At 47.3% G+C, this 27743-nt stretch overlaps 1 protein-coding gene across 4 annotated transcripts in view; it reads left to right on the top strand.

The window, feature by feature from the left end:
• Positions 1–27743, top strand: part of LOC125436336 (unconventional myosin-Vb-like) — a 104736-nt gene that overhangs the window by 32967 nt on the left and 44026 nt on the right. For 2 of the 4 annotated variants that reach the window (XM_048503250.1, XM_048503249.1), the window contains exons 7-12: positions 2828–2976; positions 5730–5849; positions 8079–8216; positions 14014–14079; positions 23780–24019; positions 27438–27538. In XM_048503250.1, coding sequence (XP_048359207.1) covers positions 2828–2976; positions 5730–5849; positions 8079–8216; positions 14014–14079; positions 23780–24019; positions 27438–27538 — 814 coding nt within the window. The remainder of the gene's footprint in view (positions 1–2827; positions 2977–5729; positions 5850–8078; positions 8217–14013; positions 14080–23779; positions 24020–27437; positions 27539–27743) is intronic. The other 2 variants (XM_048503252.1, XM_048503251.1) reach the window with 1 other exon arrangement.

The following is a 27743-nucleotide window of genomic DNA, read 5'->3' as shown; positions in this document are numbered from 1 at the left end:
TTTGTTCAAAGTCAGAAAAATTGTGTTGCTGGATTTTCTCTTGTTTTATTGTTCAGCATTTTTTTTTCAAAATTTTGAAAGTAACAGCTATTGACTAATGCAAATAATGTAATATTCTCTCTTAAAATCTTCCATCTGTCTGCCGAGGTGTAGCGGTTAAGGGCAGGTGGATTCTAATCTGGAGAACAGGGTTTGATTCCCCACTCCTCCACTTGAGTGGCGGAGGCTTATCTGGTGAACCAAATGTGTTTCCGCACTCCTGCATTCCTGCTGGGTGACCTTGGGCTAGCCACAGTTCTCTCCGAACTCTCTCAGCCTCATCTTTCCACAAAGTGTCTGTTGTGGGGAGAGGAGCTTGTAAGCCACCTGGAGTCTCCTTACAGGAGAGAAAGGTGGGGTATAAATCCAAACTCCTCCTCCTCCTCCTCCTCCTCCTCCTCCTCCTCCTCCTTCTTCTTCTTCTTCTTCTTCTTCTTCTTCTTCTTGGAAAGCTGATGACTTATATTGTCAGAATTGCCCTAAAATTCAGATTGGATATAAGATGGTGCTTTTAAATTCAAGCGTTTTTTGGGATGATTATTGTTATTGCAAGTGGTGCAATATTGCAAGTGGTAGACGCTATAATGTTGTCAGTGAAAAGCATTTTAAAATAAGTGACCGCCTTATTGTGTAGGAAGCTACCAGATTTTTTTAAGCTTGCTGTTTAGACAAAGGGAAGGATTTCAAATACGGACCATTGTTTTGAAATATATTTTTGTCTGTGCTTCTACTTTTGTATGTGCGCCTGAAAAGTTACGCTTAGTCCTTTAAATTCATATTGCAAAAAAATAAGATTTTAGGTTGAATAAAATTGCTAGAGGTTCAGTCTTTGTCTCACTGTATTGATTGATGATTCAATGGTCCCTGTATTGTTAAAGGGGAATTACTGCTTTTTATTTGCAAGCTTTTCATCTGTATCTTGGCTATGCATCATTGCAAATATACAAATTTGTCCTAGTGTTCATTTTCTGTCCCTTACATAATGAAACACCACTGGAACTGGGTGTCATAACCTCAGACTTAATCAAGGAAGGAATCAATACTTCGAAAGCAGAATTCTCAAGTATTGATGGCAAGCATAGGAAAGGTGATGACTTCTATTGTCAGAATAGAGTACATAAAACAGAAAGCCGGAAGGTACTGTTTCATACACGCACACACATTCCTCATCTGGTGAGAAGTGGGCTGAAAACACCGCAGCTTCCACCCACCCCTTCCCGCAGCTGCAGAGAGAAGGGCAGACTGGTACAGGGAAATATTCCCAGGCCTGCTTAAGCAGTAGACAGAGTTATGGCAGTAAGCATTCAGTAGACAGAGATATGGCAGTAAGCATTCAGTAGACAGAAATATGGCAGGACCCAGGCTAAGACACCAGTGGGTCATGACATTGGGAAACAATTGTGTCTAGGGTCAAACAAGTGAATAGGCAGGAAACATAGAGTTATGAATGCTATCAAAAGCAAGGGTTCTAACAAACTACATTGTCTGCTTCGGACAAGGTAGCTGCAGGTCCTTTGTGCACACCTGCGCACTCATGTGTGTGAAGTGCTGTCAAATCACTTCCAACTTATGGCAACCCAGTGAATTCATGACTTCTGAAATGTCTGCCATCAACACCCTTGCTCAGGTCTTGCAAACTGAGGACTTCCTTCCTTGAGCCAGTCCATCTCATGTTGGGTCTTTCCCTTTTCCTACTGCCTTCAGCTTTTCCTAACATTATTGTCTTTTCCAGTGGCTCTTGTCTTCTCATAATGTGAACAAAGTACTATAGTCTCAGTTTAGTTATTTCAGCTTCTAGGGAGAGCTCATGACTTATTTGATCTTGAACCCTCTTATTTGTCCTTTTGGCTGTACATGACTATAGTTCTTTTATATTCAAAAGTAAGATCCACAAAAAGCATTCACATTTATTTTGGATCAAACGTGGTTAGAATTAGGACGAGTAAGGGAGTGAAAGACCCAACTGTGGTTTATTGGTACTGTTGCTTTAAGGCTTATCCTTAAAGGGAAGCTTCAAAGGGAGATTACAAGGTGAAATTGCAGAACTATGAATCCATGATAGTGGATCTGCCAGGACTGAACAGGGTCATAGGATTCTTGTGTCACTGCAAGTGCTAATTGCCTGCATGTCCCACCTCTGTATATGTTTCCCAGCTGTAATCAAGTTGCTTACTATTTGCATTGTACCACCAACTGGCCCATCATGGTGACACCCTCCCCACATTCTGACCTGGGCATAAGGGCTGATGGGTCTTTATTCTTGTATCTGACAAAGTGAGGTTTGGCTCAGAAATTTATATCCTGGAAAATCTTATTGACCTCTAAGGACTCGAATTTTGTTTTGAAGCCATTTGCTCCGTAGTTCCAGGGTGAAGGTGACTGCAGTTCTTCTTTCTCCAGATCATAACCTGTCCCCTCTGGTGTAACGAACTAGAATAGTCCAGGCAAAAGTAACCGTTCTCAGTTCTTTATTGTGCTGGCAGTCATAGTCGGATACAGGCGATGCGAGATCTGAAGGACTCAGACTTTTGATAATAGTTTTCAATAGTAGCAAAACACTTTCCCGCCAATACAGATTAAACAATGCATAGTTTCACACGGTCAAGCAAAGATAACATGCAAGCGAAAATCCCCAACTCAGGCAGAAAGCCAGAGACGGGCAGCGGGAAAGTTTCAAGGACAAGTCACACACTAGCAACAGTTTGACATCTGGTCTTCACTCAAGTGATACGGCTGTTTTATTTCACTTTATTTCACTAGTCTGTCTGTCTTTCTTTTTTAAAAAAAGATGAATTTGCACAAAACACCGCTGAAGAAAATGTCTTGATGAAGAAGGAGCTGGAAGAGGAGAGATTCCGGTACCAGAACCTCGTGAAGGAGTATTCAACTCTAGAACAGAGATATGACAACTTGCGAGACGAGATGACTATCGTGAAGGTAACAAAGAAGCACAGAATCGCAGTACGGTGTTTAGATATTTTGTATTCTGTCACTGGCAATGTTTCTGTAATTGCTTCCCATCGAAAGATGTTTGCAATCCTGCCGATCTTCTGCGGCTGGTGTGGAAATTCAAAGACAAAACCACACGTGTGACGATCATCGTCCATTCGTTCTGTCCAGCTCTTCTCCCAAGGAGCTGCGGCTGGCTTGGTTGTTTCCTTGTCTCTGTTTTATTTTCACAGCCACCACCCTGTGAGGTAGATTAGGTTGAGATAGGCCGATTACCCACCAGCGCTCTGGCGAGTGGTGAGACAGGAGGCACTTGGGGGCAACTTGATTCATCCCTGGAAATAAATCTGCTCCCTTTTAAGGCATGTGCTCCTCTGTCCAGAAAGGCTGATGGCACACAAACGACAGGACGTTCAGAGGCTGCTCCTTAAGAGGAAATGTGTAAACATAGAGTCATAGAAAGTTCTTCTATGCTACAGTGGCGTAGGGGCTAAGAGCAGGCGCACTCTGATCTGGAGGAACCGGGTTTGATTCCCAGCTCTGCCGCTTGAGTTGTGGAGGCTTATCTGGGGAATTCAGATTAGCCTGTACACTCCCACACACGCCAGCTGGGTGACCTTGGGCTAGTCACAGCTTCTCGGAGCTCTCTCATCCCCACCTACCTCATAGGGTATTTGTTGTGAGGGGGGAAGGGCAAGGAGATTGTAAGCCCCTTTGTGTCTCCTACAGGAGAGAAAAGGGGGATATAAATCCAAACTCTTCTTCTTCTACTTCTTAACGTTTAGGTAGGATCTATTTTCCTGTCCTTTGAATCCATTATTCCTTGTCCCAGCCTCTGGAGCAGCAGAAAACAAGCTTGCCCCATCTTCCCCATGACATCCCTTCAAATATTGAAACATGTTCCACAGTAGAGACAGGTGACTACGTACAGGGCATTTTCTGTGATGGCCCCTGACCTTCGGAATGCCCTCCTTCGAGAGGTTCACTTGGCACCTGTTTTACTTCCTTTTAGCCAGTTAAAACACATCTTTTTACCCAGATTTTTAATTAGGGATTTTATCTCACCAGCTTTTAAATAGTCTGTTTCTATTTTTATGAATGTTTTTATGCTGCTTGTGTTTTTAAGCTCCTCTTGTATTTTTATGCTGTTTTGTGTGTTTTGCTGTTTGTAAGCAGCCTACAAGAGGACTCTGAAGAGGTTGTATGGAAACACTTTAAATGAATAAATAATGTTTACACCCCCTGCAAAGTCTTTAAAAGTAGCCCATATTATTGTATGTGTCCCATTCCTGAAACTTGGGCCCCTTCCGCACACGCAAAATAATGCGTTTTCAAACCTGTTTGCAAGTGGGTTTTGCTATTCCGCACAGCTTCAAAGAGCACTGAAAGCAGTTTGAAAGTGCATTATTCTGCATGTGCGGAACGAGCCTTAGAGTGTAAATTTTAAAACATTTCACCAACCTTCCGAGTCAAGTTAAGACCAAAAGAGAATGACTTTTCCTAAAGAACTGATGCAGAAGAAGGTGCAGAAGTCTCCTTTGCCTTTTGGAACCAGTTCTTCTAGTAAATTAAACACAGGATTTGACAACTGTAGAAATTAGGGAAAGCAAACAAAAATTGTGGTTGTTTTTCTTAATTAGCACAAGTTATTCCACTGGGATTTGGATGAAAATACCAAACAGAGAGAGTCCTAAGAGAAGCGAATTTGGGGGGATAATGGTACCGCATCCTTCTCTGTCTTTTTCCACATTGCTGCAAAATTGTGCTGTACTGTCAGGTCTGAGAACTGGAGGCAATAACCAGACTCTGGATGCTTGATCAGAAGTCTTTATTGATCCCAGCTCATACCTGGCTTTCGAAAAGCCAGTTCTGCCTGACTATGAAAATACAGTTGCCTTTATCCTATCAGAGTTCCCGCCATAAAACCCCCTCCCTGTTTCCCATGGAATGTGAGAACAACACAACGAAAAGAAAGATATTTGGGAGTTGAGCATCTCAAGGCCAGCGCAGTGATAGTTCTTAGCCACCTGTCACCTCCCCCTGCTGGGAAGGCGTCAGGGTATTCGCTACAGTTACTAGCATCAAAGAAAAGCAAAAGAGCAAGAAAAGATCCATTAACATGTCAGAAGGCGAAGACAGCATCCCCCTCCCCATAGGCAGGTGTGAGTCGTTGCACCTAAGTCCCATTCATTGATGTCAGGGGGCACATTCTGACACAACTGTGACCCATTCCAATAAACAGTGGTGGGATCCAAAAATTTCAGTAACAGGTTCCCATGGTGGTGGGATTCAAACTGTGGCATAGCGCAAATGGGACTGGGCGGGGCACAACAGGGCGTGGCCAGGAATTCCGGGGGTGGGGCATTGCTGGGCGGGGCTGTGGCAAGGACGCAGCCGCTGCGCCAGTCCTTGGGCGGGAAACGAATGCATGCAGGCACAGGCTGCCAAGCACGGTGATGCACCTCCTGCTAGACTGCTTCAAGTTCTACTGCGCGCTACTGCTGAGAGGAGGGGCGTAACTAAGGCAAAAATCCCGTGGCAAAATCACCAATTAGTAACCCCCTCTCGGCACACACAAATAATTAGTAACCTACTCTCGGGAACCTGTGAGAACCTGCTGGATCCCACCTCTGCCAATAAAGTAACCCCTGCTGTGCTGGTACTCATTGGAAATCCCCTGTCCTTGGTCTCTCCTTCTATGAAATAGCTGACAACATCTTTTCCTTTTTTTTTTTGAATAGCAAACCCCAGGGCACAGGAGAAACCCATCTAACCAAAGCAGCCTTGAGTCCGACTCCAACTACCCATCGATTTCCACGTCTGAAGTTGGAGACACGGAAGATGCCATCCAGCAAGTGGAAGTAAGGAAACGAGTGTCTGGGCAGGCCCAGCAGCCGTTGACAGAGGAGCACGCATACCCTTTTGGGTACTGAATAAGTGGGGGAAGCAGCCAAGAAGCCCAGTTTTGAAGTGCGACTCTCACGCTCCTTCTGCTGTGGCTAAGCCAGCACTAATTACACACAGAGCTACAAATGTCAGGCCCCTCAGTCTTGGCTTGATGAAGTCACACTGTGTTTATATCCTTAATTAAGCCAATTAGAAAGGATTAATTTTTTTAAATGCGCACTTCTAGTAAACACTTAAGGCTGCACCCGGAGAGCGCTGTTTAACAATGATTAATAATAAAGCCGCTGGTTAATAATACATTCCATAATTTTGCTTTTGAAGAGGAGCGCTGAGCCTTCCTTTCGAGCCCCCCTCCTCGAGGACTGTTTTTTTTTCATTTCATCGCATTTTCCAAAATCGGTTGGTTGATGCACGTAGAGCATAATTGGCCGTCGATGGTACGGTGACACGAAAAGGCAGTTGTGTGTTTTCATTGGTTAAGGGGGGCAAAGAGGGAAGGGGCTTGGCAGTAGATCGGCAGCTTGGCACGTGGAAGGCTCGGTCCCTGACGTCTCCTGCGAGAGTCTCAGGTTTCCCAGAGCAGGGAAATGCTTGAGACTCTGAAGAGCTGCTGCCCACCAGAGCAGGCTGTGCCGAGCAGAACAGTCGTCTGCCTTAACAGAGGGCAGTGCTGGGGCGTACCACCCAGGAGGACATATGGCTGTGATGGCGAACCTTTTTGAGACCGAGTGCCCAAATTGCAACCCAAACCCCACTTATTTATTGCAAAGTGCCAACCCGGCAATTTAACCTGAATGCTGAGGTTTTAGTTTAGAAAAAAACAGTTGGCTCTCTCTTCCTTCGCCCCACCCGCTTGAGCAGGGGCCGGCCTGCTGTAGGATCCAACAAGTTCCATGCGCACTGCTCGGTGCCTCTCTAGCATCTCTGCCTCCTCTGCGCCCCCTCCCCGGGTAGCAGCCACCCAGAGCACAGGCACCAGGCCCGCCACCCAAGTCCTCCCTGCTCACCACGGTGCGCACACGTCGTGCTCAGTGCCCCAGGCCAGCCTAGATGGGTGTGTGTGTGTGTGGGGGGGTGATTTTCCACCCCCACATGACGAACTCTATGTGTGCGTGCCCATAGAGAGGGCTCCGAGTGCCACCTTTGGCACCCATGCCATAGGTTCGCCATCACTGACATATGGGGTCACATGCAGTGGTGGGATCCAAAAATTTTCATAACAGGTTCCGATGGTGGTGGGATTCAAACAGTGGCGCCGCCGCACACACACACCTCCAGTCCCTATTGGGCAGGGAGGTTGCTTTAGTAACCCCTTCTCGGCACTCAGAAAAAATTAGTAACCACTTCTAGAGAAGTGGTGAGAACTGGTTGGATCCCACCTCTGGTCACATGTCCTTGGCTGTGGCCATTCAGTCATGTGGAGGGGGCCAAAAAATCACCCTCCATGCTCCTCCTCCTCCCCCCCCCCCCCAGTCCATACACTGACTTCAAGACATAGTGCAGAAAAAGCTGTTTGGTTATGGTGGGGGAGGGTGGCCACCCATACTTTGGGGAGGGGGGATGCAGCGGAAAACTCAAAATTTGCACCAGGCTATGGGCGTTTTCCCACTTACCATTTGCCCCGTGCTACTGTAGGCAAGTAGCGCGGGGTCCCCCGGCACTCCCCACTACAGGGGCAGCGACAACACAGCCGCCCCGACGCTGCCGCTGTCACGCCCCCTCAGCGCACGACATTCCTGGCGCCTTTTGAAACGGCGCCTTTTGATGACCCCGCGCAGAGCGCAGGGTCGCGGGGAAACCCAGGCGCGCATCAGAAATGACGCACACTGGGAGTAGCGCGCAGCAACCACTCACCCAGGTCAGTGGGGAAACGGCCTACATTTTCCCTAAATACGCCACTGGGGCAGTGTTATGTGGTCAACGCCATCCAAGTTCCAGGCTCTATGGAAAGAACATTTGAGGGCATTTGTCTATTATTTATTACCTTCCTTTCTGCCCTGCTGTGTAGTTTCAGATTAAGGGTGGGAAAATTGTGCGGCTCAACGTGGCTTTCCGTTCACCACAAGAACGTTAAGCCCGTCTCTCGGGAAGTTCCTTTGTGGACATTAGATATAACCCTTGCTCCAAGTTTGAATATGTTCTCAATGACATTACACGTATCCTTCCCTGCCCCGCACCCACAGGAGATTGGCTTGGAGAAAGCAGCTATGGACATGACCCTCTTCCTAAAGCTGCAGAAGAGAGTGAGGGAACTCGAGCAGGAGAGGAGGAAACTGCAGACCCAGCTGGAGAAGAAAGAGAATGGAAACAAGAAATCTCAGGTAAGAACATGGCGTGTCGTAGCTGTCGATAATAGTTACAAATCAATAATAGGCTTTTGAAGCTACCAGAAGTCCAGTGAGGACCATCCAGCTCTGTATGAGAGGTAGAGGATTTGCTGAGGCAGAGAACGGTCTTTTCCTGTATTCCAAAGTTTTGCCACTTCGGTTCAAGCTGCTGCAGTGAAATAGGTGAACAGTTTGGTGTAGGGCAGCGATGGCGAACCTATGGCACGGGTGCCAGAGGTGGCACTTGGAGCCCTCTCTGTGGGCACGCGCACACAGAGTTTGTCATGTGGGGGTGGAAAATCACCCCCCACACACACACACACATATCTAGGCTGGCCTGGGCCACTGAGCACGACGTGCGCGCACCGCAGTGAGCAGGGAGGACTCGGCTGACAGGCCTGGTGCCTGTGCCCCGGTGGCTGCTGCCCGGGCGCAGAGGAGGCAGAGATGCTAGAGAGGCACAGAGCGGTGTGCGTGGGACTTGCTGGAGGCTAGAGCAGGCTGGCCCCTGCTCGAGCGGGTGGGGTGGAGGAAGAGGGATCCAACCGGTTTTTTCTAAACCAAAACCTCAGCACTCAGGTTAAATTGCCAGGTTGGCACTTTGTGATAAATAAGTGGGGTTTGGGTTGCAATTTGGGCACTCTGTCTCAAAAAGGTTCGCCATCACTGGTGTAGGGTCTGAATATCTTTCCCCTGTAGAAACCCAATAGGTAAAATTCAGGTATCATCTCAAATTTTTTCTTGAGAATTTTTTGTAATTTGTCAGAAACCTTTTTAAAAATTTCCTTCCCTGTGTCCTGTCGTCCCCCTCCTACGGCTGGCATCCTACCCCCCAACTTGTTCTGTTTTAATTCATTAATAATTACAATGCTTTATTCTGTTACTTCTCTCCCTCGCCTGGAAGAGGCTCTTTGGATCAATGGAATGCGCAATCGATGATAGAATGATTTATCTCACTCACAGGGTTAATTGGCATGGCACTGGTCGTGTTCTCTCCTATTCTGAATCTGAAAGCATCATTGATTTCTGTTTTCCGAGGCCGGTGGGGAAATTTGAGTCCTGAATTAAGTCTTGACAATTTGAAGCCAGCTGGTGAAAAGGCAGCATTGACTTGAATGTCCCGGCCTATTGTGCAGAAGCATAGTTGGCTTCTGTCCTGAAACGTGACGGGCAGGTGAACAGCGACGTGCCGTTTTTCCCCCCAGCTAGGCACTATTTATTTTGTTTAGTTTTTATTTTTATCGGATTTATATCCTGCCCTATCTCCATGGGGCTCGGGGCGGGTTACAAATAGGATCAGTTATACACACATAACTCATATTAATGAAACATCAATCCAATAATTCACAATTAAAACAATACAATTTAACAATAAAAACAGCATCTGATGCAAAAATGGTTAAAAGGTGTTAAAAACTGATGTAACTAATACATAGTATTGTCGAAGGCTTTCACGGCCGGAATCACCGGGGTGCTGTGTGGTTTCCGGGCTGTCTGGCCGTGTTCTTAGCAGCATTCTCTCCTGGCGTTTTGCCTGCATCTGTGGCTGGCATCTTCAGAGGCATCTTCTCTTCCAGATCCTCTGAAGATGCCGCCCACGGTGGCTCTGTACGCCAGAGAGAATGCTATAGAACACGGCCAGACAGCCCGGAAACCACACAGCACTCCAGAGCTGGGGATGTTTAGTCTGGAGAAGCGAAGGTTAAGCGGGGACATGATAGCTATGTTCAAATATTTGAAGGGATGTATCGTCGAAGGCTTTCATGGCCAGAATCACAGGGGTGCTGTGTGGTTTCCGGGCTGTATGGCCGTATTCTAGCAGCATTCTCTCCTGACGTTTTGCCTGCATCTGTGGCTGGCATCTTCAGAGGATCTGAGTCGCCAGCCACAGATGCAGGCGAAACGTCAGGAGAGAATGCTGCTAGATCACGGCCATACAGCCTGGAAACCACACAGCACCCCACTAATACATAGTACATAATCTCCACCATCACTCTTCCCCTCCCCCCCCCCCCACACACACCCTGGAGGCCAAAAAGAGATGATGTAATTCCATGTGGTTTAATCCGGCTGGCTAGGTAGAGAAAGCCTGGTGGAGCAGCCACGTCTTGCAGGGTACTCTGTGTACGGGTAGCAAAGAACAGAGTCCTTCATGGCTGCTGCTTGAAGGGGTTAGAGCCAGGATTGCCAAGAAGAGAGTATTGAAGCTCAAGTGCATGTTCGATCCTCAAACTAAGAACAGATCATAAAACAGCTACAAACCACTCAGTTAAGTATCTGGGCAAAACTCACATTTAGGTCTAGTGCTTAAAGTGGAATCAGGTAAGCGCCAGATTGAGCCTCAAGAAGTAGGAGAGTTTGGATTTATATCTCACTTTTCTATCCGGTAAGGAGACTCAAGGTGGCTTACAAACTCCTTTCCCCACACCCTGTGTGATAGGTGGAGCTGAGAGAGTTTGGAGAGAACTGTGACTAGCTCAAGGTCACCCAGCAGGGTGTGTGAGCGGGGAAACAAATCCAGTTCACCAGATAAGAATCCACCGCTCACTTGGGGAATTAAACCCATTTGTCCAGATTAGAGTCCACACCACTCTTAACCACCACACTACACCAGCTCTCAAGAGGGTGGGCATTCCAAAGGTTAGGTGCCACCACTAAGAAGGCTCTGGCTCGTCTCTGCATGCCTTGCTTCCACAGGTAGGGGCATAGAGAGTAGGTCTTGAGAACAGGTTCTTACCACTGTGAGGTGGGCAGGTATGGGAAAGCTGCCCCTGCAGAAGTCAGAGTTAATTTTCCTTTGCAAAAAGAGCCTTCTCAGAAGATTATTGGGTCAGGTCTGGGTATGGCCAAAATAATGCCTCAAATGCTGACAAAACTTATTTTTTTTTAGTTATGTAAGCTTTTAGGAGCCTGCATTATGTTCTGTGCCTCTGGCAGTGGTCTTTGGCTCATGGAAGCTTCTGCTGTAGGCTTCAGTAGACTTCTGGGACCCACAAGGCTCTTCTGTGTTCAGCAATTTCACAAAAGTTGTTATCAGGCACAGGAAGGGAAAATGTTCGGCCTGAGCAAAAGTGGTACTTTAAGACGTCCTATCTTGGATTTGTCCCCATGCCACTCTGTCTCTGATCTGGAATTCATGGCAGCTTTGATAAATGGGCTGCCATGAATTCCAGATCCAAAAGAGATCCTCCCTTTCATCCCCAGTGTTTACCATCTTTTGGCCTTTGCCTTAATTGATTATCTGTGGCTGCTTCTACCAGAATCTCAGTGACTAAGATGTGTTTCATGGAATCATAGGATCGTAGAGTTGGAAGAGACCCCAAGGGCCATCAAGTCCAACCCCCTGCAATGCAGGAACACATAACCAAAGCACTCCTAACAGATGACCATCCAGCCTCTGTTGAAAAACCTCCAAAGGAGGAGACTCCACCACACTCCAAGGTAGTGCATTCCACTGTCCAACAGCCCTTACTGTCAGGAAGTTCCTCCTGATGTTTAGATGGAATCTCTTTCCCTTCACCTTGAACCCATTCCTCCTGGTCCTAGTCTCTGGAGCTGCAGGAAACAAGCTTGCTCCCTCACCAACATGACATCCCTTCAAGTATCTCAACATGGCTATCGTGTCACCTCTTAACTTTCTCTTCACCAAACACACCCAGCTCCCTAAGTCTCTCCTCATAGGTCATGGATTCCAGACCTTTGACCTTTTTGGTTGCCCTCCAGCTTGTCCCATTCCAGCTTGTCAATGTCCTTCTTGAACTGCGGTATCCAAACTGTACACAATATTCCAGGATTCTTTTACTTCATTTGTATCCTGCGTTTCTGCCCCCTGGGGAACCAGAGCTGCTGACATTGTTCTCCTGTATGGTTATCCTCACAGCAACCCTGTGAGGATGGTTTGGCTGAAAATATGCTTCTGATCCAGCAAGTTTCCATGGCAGAGTGAGCACTGGGACCTGGGTCGGCCAGCTCCTACTGCCATTCCCTTTGTTTAGGCCATGTTTGTCCTGCAGATGAGCAACTTCTGTTTTTCACACTGGTTTGTTTTCCTGGGACAGACAGGAAAGGGGATTGTTTATTTAAAAGCATGCTGTTCTTAAGCAGGGTCCTTGTAGATCTGCATTTCTTTCGTTGTCCCTCTTTTTTTGCAATTAATTTTTTATCACGTTGTGATAAAAAATATAGGCAGTCAGCTCACATCAGACAGAAACATAGCACACATCTTGTAGGTACAGGGAGTCCTGTTTTGTAAGCTACTAAGTGAAATGTGGAGCGATGCGGAATGCGTTCCCTACGCACAGCATTTGCCCGTAGTTTTGACATGGCATTAAAGACATTTCAAGCACCCTGGGGTTTACTGGAGGATGCACAAGAGCAGGATTGGCATTCTGTATTTCTTGATGTTTCCTCATTTCAGTATTTGCCTTGAAACCAGCACATTGGATGCAGGCAAACAAAAAAAGCTTTTGCCCAACAATCTTGTTTCCTCAGCGTGGCGCAGTGCCCGTTTTATCTCTTCTCAGAAAGAAAGGTGGAAAAAGAGAGAGATAAGCAACCAATAAGGAGCCAAAAATGTATATAAATAGAACATTTCAAATACATTTTGATGCTAGGTAGAGGGATTTGTTCAAGCTTGACCCTGCTGCTCCGTAGGACTTACTTGACTTGGTGGTAGAACATGTGAAATGGGGAGTCAGGATTATAGAATCATAGACTCACAGAGTTGGAAGAGACCCCAAGGGCCATCAAGTCCAACCCTCTCCCATGCAGGAACACACAATCAAAGCACTACCAACATACGTTCATCCAGCCTCTGTTAAGAAACCTCCAGAGAAGGAGACTCCATCACTCTCCGAGGCAGTGAATTCCACTGTCGAACAGCCCTGACAGACAGAAAGTTCTTCCTGATGTTTAGGTAGAATCTCTTTGTAGTATTTATAATGAAATCATGTAGCATTTATTATGAAGCCAAGGTTGAACTTGAGTCAGTTTCATGATGCAACTGCCGAAACGGGAGTTCCCGCCCACTGAAAAACCATTTGCCAAATAGATGCCCAATTTCAATATACCTGATGGTTGTGTAGCATTTATCCAGCACTCTAACCCTGGAGAACTTATTTGGGTGGAAAGGTGGCATATAAATGTTTAAGTATGTAAATAACCACTGTTCCTCTGTGACACACTCAAAACACGTGCAGCTCCCTTATAGGAGCAGGAGCAGCAGTGGCGTAGGAGGTTAAGAGCTCGTGTATCTAATCTGGAGGAACCAGGTTTGATTCCCCGCTCTGCCACCTCAGCTGTGGAGACTTATCTGGGGAATTCAGGTTAGCCTGTGCACTCCCACACACGCCAGCTGGGTGACCTTGGGCTAGTCACAGCTTCTCAGAGCTCTCTCAGCCCCACCTACCCCACAGGGTGTTTGTTGTGAAGGGCAAGGAGATTGTAAGCCCTTTTGAGTCTCCTACAGGAGAGAAAGGGGGGATATAAATCCAAACTCTTCTTCTTTAGGGTACTCCAGGTACAGGCGGCTATTAGCATGTAGCTAAATGGTACAAAGCAGGAACAGGAAAATCTTCCGAGGTCTCTCATGGGCTGGGCCTTTGGTAATCTCCCTCCTCATCTCTTCTGTGTTTACGAAACAACCTTCACCTTTGCCGTCTTCTTTGGATGGCCAAATTGCGTTGCCAGCAAATCCTAGGTTTTATAAGGTGACCCAGAGCGCCAGTCAAAAGGCCCTCCGCTTTCGGCTGCCGTCTGATCGAATCTCTTTCTGTCTTCTTAATCTGCCCAGGTAATTGAAATCAAGAACGAAATGGATTTGGACCGCGATACAGATCTCGCGTACAACAGTCTGAAGGTAAAAGACGTTACAGAACAAGGGATTTAAAAAAAAAAACACAACCCAAAACGCTGCTGGGTGACAGGTGCTAATAACTTGCAAAGGCTTTGGTGATAGCGACCTCCATAAATCGGTGTGGCGCCAAAGAATCTTAACTCTTTACAGTCCCATTGTTTTGCTTGTCCCCTTTTCTTTGGGTGAGACTTTCGGTGCCCTGAGTTTAAATTGGTGGGGAGAGAAGGAGCAGTTTCGCTTTGCAACTTGGCTGGATTTCCATCTAACAAGCTTGCCACCGAGATGTGCTTTGTGCCCTGACGATAATCATCTTGTCCTTTGAATCAAGTTTTCAATTGCCCCAGAAGGTCAGGCCGGAACCAGCAGGTGGAAATTAAACCCAAAGAGTTTTTGGCTTGCAAACTTCCTGACAGATCGGTTCCTCAGTGAAATAGACTTGCTCAAAAAGGGGCAGGCTGTCCTTCTTTGGAGGTCTTTAGGCGGGAGCTAGGTGGCTACCCGATGGCCGGGCTGATTCTGTGGAAGACAAAGTGGACAGAAAGGGATTAATTAGTGCTCGGCTCTCGTGGCTGTCTTACGTGCCCAGGGTAGTGCTGCCTGCCACTTCGCAGTTAGGAAGCAATTATCCTCCATGTCAGATTGGCCCAGGGATCCTGGATATTTTTTTTGCCTTCCCCTGGGCGTAGAGCAGGGGCAGAGGTGGGATCCAGCAGGTTCTCACAGGTTCCCGAGAGTAGGTTACTAATTATTTGTGTGTGCCGAGAGGGGGTTACTAATTGGCAATTTTGCCTTGGTGCAGCCTCCTCTCAGCAATAGTCGCCAGAACTTGAAGCAGTCTAGCAGGAGATGCACCCGGCGTCGTGGCAGCCTGCGCCTGCGTGCGATAAGCTTTCCACCCAAGGACACGGCAACCGTCTGCACAGCCCCACCCAGGAATGGCCTGCCCCCAGAATGCCCAGCTGCGCCCCCTTCATGCCCCGCCCAGCCCCATTGGCGCTACGCCACTGTTTGAATCCCACCACCATAGGAAACTGTTACTAAAATTTTTGGATCCCATCACTGAGCAGGGGTCACTGGGAGAGTAGGGGAGGGTAGTTGTGAATTCCCTGCATTGTGCAAAGGGCTGGAGTAGATGACCTTTGAGGTTCCTTCCAGCTCTCTGTTTCTAAGTGCGTGCAGGGGACTGTGCAACCCTTCTTAGTTTCTTAGGTCTAGTGCCCTCTACTTAGAAATCCTTAGGAAGCCACATTCTCTACTACATCTCGCTACAGATCCTGATTTTCTGTCCCCAGAAAATTTTCTCCCCTGCTCTGAGCTAACTGATTGCATTTTGCATTGTACTTTTGCATCCTGACTCCCTTCTTTCCAGTACCCATCTCCCTTTCTGACTGGCATATCAGGGCCCAGGGACTGCCATTCCTACCTTCATCTAACAAAGGGACCTTTGACCCGTACCTTGAAAATCTTGTTGGTGCTACTGAACTCCAATCTAGACATCCTCCCAACAGCACACAAAGCGGCTGACTGGTAGCAAAATCTAAATAAACTCCCAATACTAAAAATCACTACAGCTAAGGTAACCATAAAGAGCAGAATAAAGGCTACTGCAAAGGTAGACTGGTGCACACATCAAAAAACTCTTTCTGCACTCAAGCGTGAATTTACAATTGGTGAAATTGGAAATAGGGTAACAGTTCAACATACAGCAGTTAAAACCCTGTAAATGGCCGAACAAGGGTGCAATGTTGCAGAATAACCAACAGAATATATATTCCAGCAGTGACAGGTGAGTGCCCAGAGCCAGGGGTAGGGAACCTTTAACACTCAAAGAGCCATTTGGCCCCTTTTTCCATGGGAAAAGAAAACACTTGGAGCCGCAAATAATTTTTGACATTTAAAATAAAGATAACACTGTATATATTGGGTTTTTTAACCTTTTATCCCGCTCATTCTGAGAAGCGCATGGATGCGCCCGTCCTGCTGCCTGCAGGGCGGGCAAGGATGGGGCCAGCGGCTCGATTCGTGGAGCCGCAGTGCAAGGGCAGAAGAGCCGCATGCAGCTCTCGAACCACAGGTTCCCTACTCCTGGCCCAGACAAACAGCAGAAGGTGGCAAAACATGGGCTTGGTTACAGTGGGTCCTTTCCGCTAGCAGAGGCACTTTGGTCTAGCACAGGGGTAGGGAACCTGCGGCTCTCCAGATGTTCAGGAACTACAATTCCCATCAGCCTCTGGCAGCATGGCCAATTGGCCATGCTGGTAGGGGCTGATGGGAATTGTAGTTCCTGAACATCTGGAGAGCCGCAGGTTCCCTACCCCTGGTCTAGCAGAATTAGCCTCCCTCAGATTCTGGTACAGTTGTACTTCCTATCCACAATTTGGGGGGGCCATCTTTTCCCAGTGGATTTTAACTTTGAAGTTCTCGATGGTGCGGACCCTGGATTTCTGTAGAAACGACTCCTCCATACCCTTCTGTGTGCCTTGAGATCTGTCGAGGAGCTCTTGAGGGTATCCTTCTTCTCTGAAGCATCATGGATAGTGATGCCAGGGACAGCATTTCCTGTGACAGAGCTCTCCCTATGTCAGCATGGTGTAGTGGTTAAGAGCAGTGGACCCGAATCTGGAGAACCGGGGTTGATTCCCCATTCCTCCACATCAGCTGTAGACTCTATAATCTGAAGAACTGGATTTGATCCCCCCTCCTACACATGAAGCCTGCTGGGTGACATTGGGCCAGTCACAGTTCTATAAGAAAGTCAACTGATGCAACGTTAAGGCTAATACTAATACACAATCACAAAACGCGTTGCATCCACCGCTTTTTATGTGCTTAAAAAGGTGCATAAACAATAAAGTGCATGTATACAAATCAAACCAAGTGCAACAATTTTATACAGCAAGGCTCTATACACTCGACAGCTTCCGAGACACAGTTCCCAGCTGCAACAAGTCTCAGCTGTAAAAGTATCTGCCTTCATACGCAGTATTACCAGTTCGTTCATACGCAGTATTCGTTCATACCCAGTTCGTTCATACGCAGTATTACCAGTTCGTTATCTGCGTTGACGTGCTGTTAAACTTGACGAAACATCGTTATCTTGTAGCAACTCATTTAATGGAGTGCCAGAGAATCAACCAAATCCGTCTGTGCAACATGAATGGCATGCGCTTATTCTAACCGTTTTCGAGTAGTCTTCATCAGATTAGACTTTCATTTTAGCAGCCATAATTTGGGGTACATATTTTAGGTGAAACCTTCACATCCATGCACATCCCCATCAAGCTTTCTCTCAGAACTCTTTCAGCCTCAGTGACTTCATGGGGTGTCTGTTGTGGGGCGAGGAAGGGAAAGGAGTTTGTAAGCCGCTTTGAGGCTTCTAACCGGAGAAAAAAGACAAGGTATGAATCCAAACTCCTTTTCTTTAAAGCACGGCAACCCCTTAATATGGGTTTGTTCTTGATATAAGCTTTCGCGAGCAAGCATACTTCAGCTGTTGTTGTGATTAACAGCAGGTTGACTCTAATCTGTAGAACCAGGTTTGATTCCCCACTCCTTCGCATGAGCGGTGGACTCTTTTCTGGTGAACCAGGTTTGTCTTCTTTACTCTGACATTCCTGCTGGGTGACCTTGGGCCAGTCACAGTTCTTGGGAACTCTCTCAGCCCCACCTGCCTCACAAGGTGTCTGTTGTGGGGAGAGGAAGGGAAAGGAGCTTGTAAGCCCCTTAGAGACTCCTTACAGGAGAGAAAGGCGGGGTATAAATCCAAACTCTTCTTCTATCTCTATAGATCTGGTCCCCAGCGTGGTTCTCACTTCCTGACACCTTTCTTGGTTCTCTTGGTGGGAGCAGCAGTGGCGTAGTGGTTAAGAGCAGGTGCATTCTAATCTGGAGGAACCGGGTTTGATCCCTGCTCTGCCACTTGAGCTGTGGAGGCTTATCTGGGGAATTCCGATTAGCCTGTGCACTCCCACACACACCAGCTGGGTGACCTTGGGCTAGTCACAGCTTTTTGGAGCTCTCTCAGCCCCACAAGCCCAGGGTGTTTGTTGTGAGGGGGGAAGGGCAAGGAGATTGTAAGCCCCTTTGTGTCTCCTACAGGAGAGAAAGGGGGGATATAAATCCAAACGCTTCTTCTTCTTCACCAAGTATTTTAGGAGGTAGTTGTGGCCAGAGGGGCTTCTGCCCAGTAAGGCTCTTGATTGGCCATTGGAAATCTGATGGACTGTGCCGATTAAAATAATATTGTTTTGGCAGCATCTGCCTTTTATTCTCACACTGATTTTCCCCTGGTTTTTTAAATTAACTCCTCGACTTCTCTCCTGCACTTGAACTGCCTGTGTGTATGGCTCTGCCTCCTGTGGTGGTCAATTTGTGGCTGTGGCCCCCACCCTGTGTCAGAATTCCAAAGGTGCCCACAGGCTCAAAATGTTTGGTGGGGGCTGCTCTTCCTAACGCCTTCCCTGTTAGGTAGGCATTGGTTCAGTTGTTTCAGAGGCACCTTTAGTTTTGCTGTACAGTGATTTGCATGCTGTTTGAATTGATTTTTATCTGCTCATACTTTGTATGATATTGATTTCCTTGGCAAGTCACAATTGGCCGGAAAGAAATAAAAGCAATAAATAAATTGTTCCTGCATTTCACTGCATGGGGGTGAGGGAGGGGGCAGAAATGGGGGAAATGCGAGGATATAAATCATCTTCTCAAATGTGCATATATATGTCTTTTTAAGCCTTGGAAGAGAGCCTAGAATTGTTATATTCCCCTGAAGTTATACAACCTCTGAACATTTTTACATTTTTACAACCTCATCTGCTGTTTACTAACAAAAGAAGTATTGTCGAAGGCTTTCACAGCCGGAATCCCTGGGATGCTGTGTGGTTTCAGGGCTGTATGGCCATGTTCTAGCAGCATTCCCTCCTGACGTTTCGCCTGCATCTGTGGCTGGCATCTTCAGAAGATGCCAGCCACAGATGCAGGCGAAACATCAGGAGAGAATGCTGCTAGAACACGGCCAGACAGCCCGGAAACCACACAGCACCCCAAAAGAAGTATCCGTGATTCTTTTGTTCGCCTTTTTCCACTAACAGTTTTCTGTATGCTGCATATGTGATTGAGGCTCAGTTGCCATCTGTGCTTCCAGTAAACTGAAGTGAGCCGCATGTTTACCTCTGAGTAAACATGCCCAATATTGCTCTGCACAGACCTGAAGATGGCTACCCCTTTGTCCTTTTCCTTCCTCCAAGGAACTCTGAGCATTATACACAATCCTCTTCTTGTCCCATTTTATCCTCACAACAATCCTGTGATGTAGACTGGCGTAGGGGTGGCCCAGGGTCCCCCATATAATCTTTCACACCTGTTTGAAAACTTGAGTTTTCAGCACTGGCTAAGATCTGGCTAGGAAGTTTGATTTCTTTCCCTCTTTTTTTGGTGTGTGTATGGGGGGGGGGGTGGACAGTTCGTCTCTGTTCTGCGGTCCTGACAGAAGGACAGGATGAGATCAGAGGTGGGATCCAGCAGGTTCTCACAGGTTCCCGAGAGTAGGTCACTAATTATTTGTGTGTGCCGAGAGGGGGTGACGAATTGGTGATTTTGCCACGTGATTTTTGCCTTAGTTACGCCCTCCTCTCAGCAGTAGCGCGCAGAACTTGAAGCAGTCTAGCAGGAAGTGCACCGGCGTGCGTGACAGCCTGCGCCTGCGTGCATTCATTTCCCGCCCAAGGACCGGCGCAGCGGCTGCGTCCTTGCCACAGCCCCGCCCAGGAATGCCCTGCCCCGGAATGCCCAGCCACGCCCCCGTCGTGCCCCGCCCAGCCCCATTGGCGCTATGCCACAGTTTGAATCCCACCACCATGGGAACCTGTTACTAAAATTTTTGGATCCCACCACTGGATGAGATTAATGTTGGTTGTCAAAGCAAAATACAGAGTCTGCCCTCTTGCTTCTTTACCCCATTTTCTCTATCTTTAGCAACAGAACACGTTTCCCTTGCTCTCCCCTCGCACTCTTTCTAATCTGGGTGCCGAACTCTCCAGTGGAAGTGACAGAAATAGAATTTGCTCTTTCCTTTTTTTTGCCTGAATAAGTTGTGTATTTTTTTTTTCTGAAGGAATTTTGGTCTGTGCGTCTTAGGCTCACAATTAATGTCAGAGGTGTTTGGAACTCCCTGATAAATCTTCAGCGTGCACCAACTGAGAGAATTTCTCTTTCAGGCGCTCAGAAGGTGTGGGTAGAGAAAAAGATTTGTTGTATTATTTCATCATGATTAAAGTTTCTTCTAGAATCAGTGCATGTATATATATTTGTAAATGTGGTAGAGTTGCCTGATGCTATCACTTTTCATTCACTTTCACGCTTCCTGTGCATGCCGAATAAAAATGGGAAACTTCTATCATGCAAATAGGACTGAGCAGCCATTGAAACAAGTGAAAAAAATTGAATTCCTTGAGGACACTAGAGAGATGGACGCTTTGAATGTAAAGGATGCGTCCTGGGTGCCTGTACTAATAGGCTTATCTTGAAATGAAATCAGATAGATAGGGGATTAAAATCTTTCCTTTGCACTTGGCAAATCCTGAATCCTATTTGATCACCCTGAAAAAAAAGATTTTACTTCCTTTGGATGTTTTTGTTTAAAAAATTCCTTCAAGTAGGTTTAGTGGGGACCTAGATCAGGTGGAAAGGCAGCATTAAGGAGCAGCAGTGGCGTAGTGGCTAAGAGCAGGTGCACTCTGATCTGGAGGAACCGGGTTTGATTCCCAGCTCTGCCGCCTGAGCTGTGGAGGCTTATCTGGGGAATTCAGATTAGCCTGTACACTCCCACACACACCAGCTGGGTGACCTTGGGCTAGTCACAGCTTCTCGAAGCTCTCTCAGCCCCACCTACCTCACAGGGTGTTTGTTGTGAGGGGGGAAGGGCAAGGAGATTGTCAGCCCCTTTGAGTCTCCTACAGGAGAAAAAGGGGGGATATAAATCCAAACTCTTCTTCTTCTTCTTCTTAAAGAATTTTACATAATAATAAATAAAGCATCAGGAAGATAAGAAATCATTTTCTCTCTTCTCCCACACTCCCCCTCCCAGCCCCAATGTTCCATTTTCCCTCGAGACTTTAAAAATCAATAATCTTTGAAGAAGGGGGGGAAATGTACTGAAGAGAGAAATGAGAGTTACGTGTAACTCCTGGGGTTCCTGCAACACCAAACCAGGGTGGGATGAATTCAGATGAGAGTTGTCAAAACTGGAATAGAGGAAAGTCAAACCTGTATTTATCCCCTTTGTTTTGGACCCCATATTCTCAGGAACGCCCGTGAGAGGAGGGAAAATATCTATCTATCTATCTATCTATCTATCTATCTATCTATCTATCTATCTATCTATCTATCTATCTATCTATCTATCTATCTATCTATCTATCTATCTATCTATCTATCTATCTATCTATCTATCTATCTATCTATCTATCTATCTATCTATCTATCTATCTATCTATCAAATTTATATCCCGCCCTATCCCCAAGGGCTCAGGGCAGGTCACAACATAAAAATATACAATCAGTATAGGTTCTGAGCTCTGCTCTTGAAGATGCTCATGTTATTTATCAGATTTAAATTCTCCTTTTTACCACAAGTTCCTCCAAACAGCTCATGACATTTTTTAAGTAAAGGTAGTCCCATATGCAAGCATTGGGTAACCCTAACCCTAACCCTAACCCATCCACCTCCCGCTACTCTGCCTTGAATGAAATTTGATGGGTGGGTTTGAATGGATGGCTCTCTGGCCCCTTCTTAGCAGGGTGAGAGGCCCTTGATATCATAGAATCAAAGGCCCTTTCCGCACACGCAGAATAATGCGTTTTCAAACCACTTTCACAACTGTTTGCAAGTGGATTTTGCTATTCCGCACAGCTTCAAAGAGCACTGAAAGCAGTTTGAAAGTGCATTATTCTGCATGTGCGGAAGGAGCCATAGAGTTGGAAGACCAGGGCCATCCAGTCCAACCCCTACCATGCAGGAACACACAATCAAAGCACTCCCAACATATGTTCATCTAGCCTCTGTTTAAAAACCTCCAAAGAAGGAGACACCACCACTCTCCGAGGCAGTGAATTCCACCGTCGAACAGCCCTGACAGTCAGGAAGTTTTTCCTGATGTTTAGGTGGAATCTCTTTTCCTGCACCTTGAATCCATTACTCCGTGTCCTAATCTCTGAGGCAGTAAAAACAAGCTTGCTCCCTCTTTGACATGGCATCCAAATATCTGCACGTGGCTATCATGTCACCTCTTAACCTTTTCTTCACCAAGCACACCCAGCTCTCCTCATAAGGCATGGATTCCAGACCTTTTGCCATGGTGTCTGCCCTCCTCTTCTAGCTTGTCAGTGTCTTTCTTGGATTGGGATTCCAGCAGGAAAAACAACAGATTCTGGTTTGCCTGAGATTCATTCATATTTTTATCCAGGAAAATGTTTATATTCTCAATGAGTGCAGCTCAACAGATTGAAAAATATGGAGTGTTTCCTAAGGATACCTTTTTTTTTGTACCTGGTAATAATTTAGGGGATAGGTTTTCCCAAGGAAAAAAACAGTCTTTAAAAACCCACTGCCCACTTCATAAACCCACTAGGCCAGTGGTGGCGAACCTATGGCACTCCAGATGTTCATGAACTACAATTCCCATCAGCCAATTGGCCATGCTGGCAGGGGCTGATGGGAATAGTAGTTCATGAACATCTGGAGTTCCATAGGTTTGCCTCCATGGCACTAGGCCACAGGTGTCAAACTTGCGGCCCTCCAGATGTTACGGATTACAATTCCCATCAGCCCATGCCAGCATGATGCTGGCAGGGGATGATGGGAATTGTAGTCCATAACATCTGGAGGGCCATGAGTTTGACACCTATGCACTAGGCTGACTAGGCGGAGCACTAGAAAACAAGTGAGCGGGCGCCATGTTGGGGTCCCCTGGTCTAGATCAGGGCTGCCCAACTCTGGCGCTTCAGAGGTTCATGGGCTACAACTCCCATCAGCCCCTGCCGGTATGGCCAATTGGCCAAGCCAGCAGGGGCTGATGGGAATTGTAGTCCATGAAATCTGAATCGCCATAGTTGGACATCTCTGGTCTAGATCAGTGATGGCGAACCTTTTCCAGGCCGAGTGCCCAGCTGCAACCCAAAACCCACTTATTTATCACAGAGTGCCAACACGGCAATTTAACCTGAGGTTTTTAATACTGAGGTTTTAGTTTAGAAAAAATGGTTGGCTCCGAGGCGTGCGTTACTCAGGTGTAAGCTTGGTGGTAGTCGGTGGCTTTGCTTTGAAGTAACCGGGTAACTCTTCCAACGGGTGAATCACGACCCTGGGAGGGTTTACTCAGAAGCAAGCCCCATTGCCAGCAATCGAGCTTACTCCCAGGTAAAGGATTGCGCTTTAGTTCTTCCCATGAAAAGCAGTGCTTAACAGGGTGACCTACACTGCTTCCCCAAAACTAGGTCTTAGGTTTAATGCTAGATGTGGGGGGGGGGGGGCTCTGCGCGTGCCCACAGAGAGGGCTCTGAGTGCCACCTCTGGCACCCGTGCCATAGGTTCGCCACCACCGGTCTAGATGATCATTTGGTTGCTCTTCCTTCAGAGGCACGAAGGCAGCTGCGGTCGGTGACGTGTGGAGCAGGGCAGGGTGACTTTTCCAAATGTCCTTTCCCACAGAGGCAAGAGCTGGAGTCTGAGAACAAGAAACTGAAAAACGAGCTGAACGAACTGAGGAAGGCTATAGCGGACCAGGCGGGTCAGAACAATTCCTCCCGCGACACGCAGGACAGTTACAGCCTCCTCCTGAACCAGCTCAGGTCAGCCAGCGAAGAGCTGGAAGTGCGGAAGGAAGAGGTGCTTATTCTGAGGACGCAGATCATAAAGTCAGCCCAGCAAAAAGATAGAGGCGGAAACATGGTAATGGAAAAGACAAAAAAACAATCCCAACCGTGCTTTTGGTTTCTTTCCACCATGTCCCTGAATATTGCTGTGGTTTGTGGCTGACCCAGAATTCTCAAGAGGATTTCTCGGGCAAAAAAAAGAAACGGCAAAGAAACAAAAGCGATCTGTGTTTTAAAACCTGCGCTGTAATCAGCTGCAGAGGGAGCGGCGCAACAGCCGTCAGTCCTGCGCGCGGCCGTGTGATGATTGGATCCAATCAGCCGGGTTTGATTTTCTGCGTTATGCATGCAAACGGAGTTTGGGAAATCTGCCGACAGCGTGTGTGATGCTTAGCGAACTCGAGGCTGAGAGCTGCACCCTACATTGTAAAGTTGATAATATAGATCAGTGATGGTGAACCTTTTTGAGACCAAGTGCCCAAATTGCAACCCCAAACCCACTTATTTATCGCAAAGTGTCAACACGGCAATTTAACCTGAATACTGAGGTTTTAGTTTAGAAAAAAATGGTTGGCTCTGAGGTGTGCATTACTCGGGAGTAAGCTTGATGGTAGTCAGTGGCTTTGCTTTGAAGCAACCGTGCAACTCTTCCAATGGGTGAATCATGACTCTAGGAGGGTTTACTCAGAAGCAAGCCCCATTGCCAGCAACCGAGCTTAATCCCAGGTAAAGGATCACGCTTTAGTTCTTCGCGTGAAAATCTTTAACACTGCTTAACAGGGTTACCTACACTGCTTCCCCAAAACTAGGTCTTAGGTTTAATGCTAATAATTGAGCCCAGTGGCCCAGACCAGCCTAGATGTGTGTGGGGGATTTCCCCCCCCCCACACACATGATGAACTCTGTTTGCGCGTGCCCACAGAGAGGGCTCTGAGTGCCACCTCTGGCACCCGTGCCATAGGTTCACCACCACTGATATAGATAGTTTGAGGATTTTCATGCTGCAGCAGTAAAACTGTAGAGGACTTTTAGGTATGAGCCGTCACTAGAGTGTTGTTCTTCTGGGTCTCGGGCACAGCCTGAATGTGGGTCGGCCGTGAGAGAGCAGATGGGGCAAAGTCCTTTGTGTGCAAGGGTCTTAGCAAAGATTCGTTCCGTGGAAGGCTGGAATTAGATGCAGAGCAGGCAACAGACGGGCAAGGTCAAAAGGCGGCGGCTAAGCTGCCAGGCCCCAGTTTCTCACCAGTCCAGGTCAAGAGGAGCCAGCGATGTTCTCTTGAAAGGGCATCATGATAGGACTGAAATGGGCAATCAAGTTCCTCCGTCCTTCACTATGCGATCTTGAGTGGTTCAGTGGAAGGGAAACCGGGACGAGAATCAGGAGGCTGCAGTTTGAGCCCAGACTGGTGGACGTTTTGTGGTGGACCTCGGGCCACTGAGGTCTAGGGCCACTGAGGCCCATTACCTTGACCAGTGTTCTTGTCTGTACCTCAGCTGCGTAGGATGCTCCGAACTGCATGTGCCCGTGCAATGCGGGATCAGCTCTGAAGCTCAAGGCGATGTGTAAAATGGCCCTAAGTTGGACTCATAGAGTTGGAAAGTCTAATTTGTGCAGAATGGTGTGGTGGTTAAGAGCAGGTGCGCTCCAATCTGGAGAGCCGAATTTGATTCCCCGCTCTGTCACTTGAGCTGTGGAGGCTTATCTGGTGAACCAGATTAGCTTGTGCACTCCCACACATGCCAGCTGGGTGGCCTTAGGCTACTCACAGTTCTTTGGAGCATTCTCAGCCCCTCGCTGTGTTTGTTGTGAGGGGAGGGGAAAGGAGCTTGTAAGCCCCTTTGAGTCTCCTTACAGGAGAGAAAGGGGGGATATTAATTCAAACTCTCCTTCACTATGTTGCTTGTAGTGATTTCCCACCCACCCCTCTTTTGGAAGTCTTTCTCCCCACATCCAATACAGCTGGTAACACGACCCCTTAAAAAGGAAAGTTGGGGCTCTCGGACTTTGCAGTGGATGCTCGGATTAATTTCGTAGTGCTACCAACTCTGGTTAGAGGCAGCTCAGCAGGGAACCCGTGATGTTGAGTTGTCGTATTGCGAGGCTTGTTTTAAAAATAGCCCTAGGAAGTAAGCAAGAGAAGAAAAATAATCGGAGTCAAGTTGTTCTGAGTTGTGCCTTGGACTTTCTGCATTGACCAGACTGGTACTGGAGACAGATTGCTGAGAAGCAGGGTTTCGGCAGATGTGAGATGTTTACCCCCGCCACCCCCTGGATTTACATTTGAGAACTAAATCGCCCCCGGTTTAATTTGGATTTCGGGTTTCGAAATCTGTGCAGGTTTCCTGTGATGCACATACCAAGCCATCCCTCATTGACCACGCCCACAGATTTTGAACCAGAAGTCCCAAAGATATCTGTGAACGTGAGTTCCGCCATGATGCTGGCAGGGGATGATGGGAACTGTAGTCCATAATATCTGGAGGGCCATGAGTTTGACACCTATACTATCGATTGATTGATTGATTGATTGATTGATTGATTGATTGATTGATTGATTGATTGATTGATTGATTGATTGATTGATTGGACTTTTATACCGCCCTATCCTTGAAGGGCTCTGGGCGGTGAACAACATGTAATAAATACAATCATAAAACCATCTTAATTTAATTAAAATCTATAAAAGCAGCGAGAGACTAACTGTGGTGCTAATAGTTATAAAAGTAGCGTTTGCCTTCAGTAACTCCCCATTATTATTAAATTCTTTTCCAAAGGGAGGGATCGGGCGAGTCCCCTCTTGAGATGGTACTGTCAGGTTCTCGGATGTAAGAGCTTGCAAGGGGTGGGGCACCATCAGCTGCCGTCGTCCCTCCAGTTAGTCCGGGCGGAACAGCTCTCCGTCTTACAGGTGGCCCCGCGGAATTCACCCGAGGTCCCGCAGGGCCTCGGGACAGCTGGTTTGAGATGCTGTCCGCCACCAGGCCGCAATAGGGTTGTAAAGGCTCCCTGGTCTGTGGAGGCCAGCCGCATCATCGAGGGGCCAGGGACCACCAGTAAGTTGGCCTCCACTGAACGAAGAGGCCGTGTAGGGACATATGGGGTGATGCGGTCTCGAAGATACGAGGGTCCCAGGCCGCGTAAAGCCTACTAGAGGGATCTCCATCAAAGAACCCTCCGCCTCTTCGTAGACTGCAGTTCCCAGGATTCCTGGGGGGGGGGGGGACCATGACAATTGTGACTGCATAAAACAACTTACACACACTCTTGATCGCTTGTCTTAATTTCTTGCTAAGCTGGCTCGCATGGGGCCCTTCCTTTCTCGCAGCTATTTCCAAGCTTTGCCGTCTGATAGCAAAGGTTACTAACTCCTATCTCAAACTAATTTTGCTGCATAAATGATCTCTAAAGAAGTATTACTGGCGTGCCAAAGTGTTGTAAGGTTATTGAATGGGACAGTAGTATCTCATGGTGGACTTTTCTTTTTCTCCCCAAGGAGTCAAACATCCACATGCAAACTAGCTGGCCAAACAGTGACAAACACGTGGATCCCGAGGATGCAATAGAGGCCTATCATGGAGTATGTCAGACAAACCGGTAAGCCTGTCTTCACCAAGCCATTGGTCTGATGGGTTGGAACAGGGGCTGCTCTAGAGGTTGGAATACCCAGGCAGCGACCCAATGCACTGCCTTGGAGTGTGGTGGAGTCTCCTTCTTTGGAGGTTTTAAAGAGAGGCTGGATGGCCATCTGTCAGGAGTGCTTTGATTGTGTGTTCCTGCATTGCAGGGAGTTGGACTTGAT

The sequence above is a fragment of the Sphaerodactylus townsendi genome, linkage group LG07 (assembly GCF_021028975.2).
Source record: "Sphaerodactylus townsendi isolate TG3544 linkage group LG07, MPM_Stown_v2.3, whole genome shotgun sequence".
NCBI classification, from domain to species: domain Eukaryota; kingdom Metazoa; phylum Chordata; class Lepidosauria; order Squamata; family Sphaerodactylidae; genus Sphaerodactylus; species Sphaerodactylus townsendi.
This window is presented reverse-complemented; position numbering and strand designations above follow the sequence as displayed.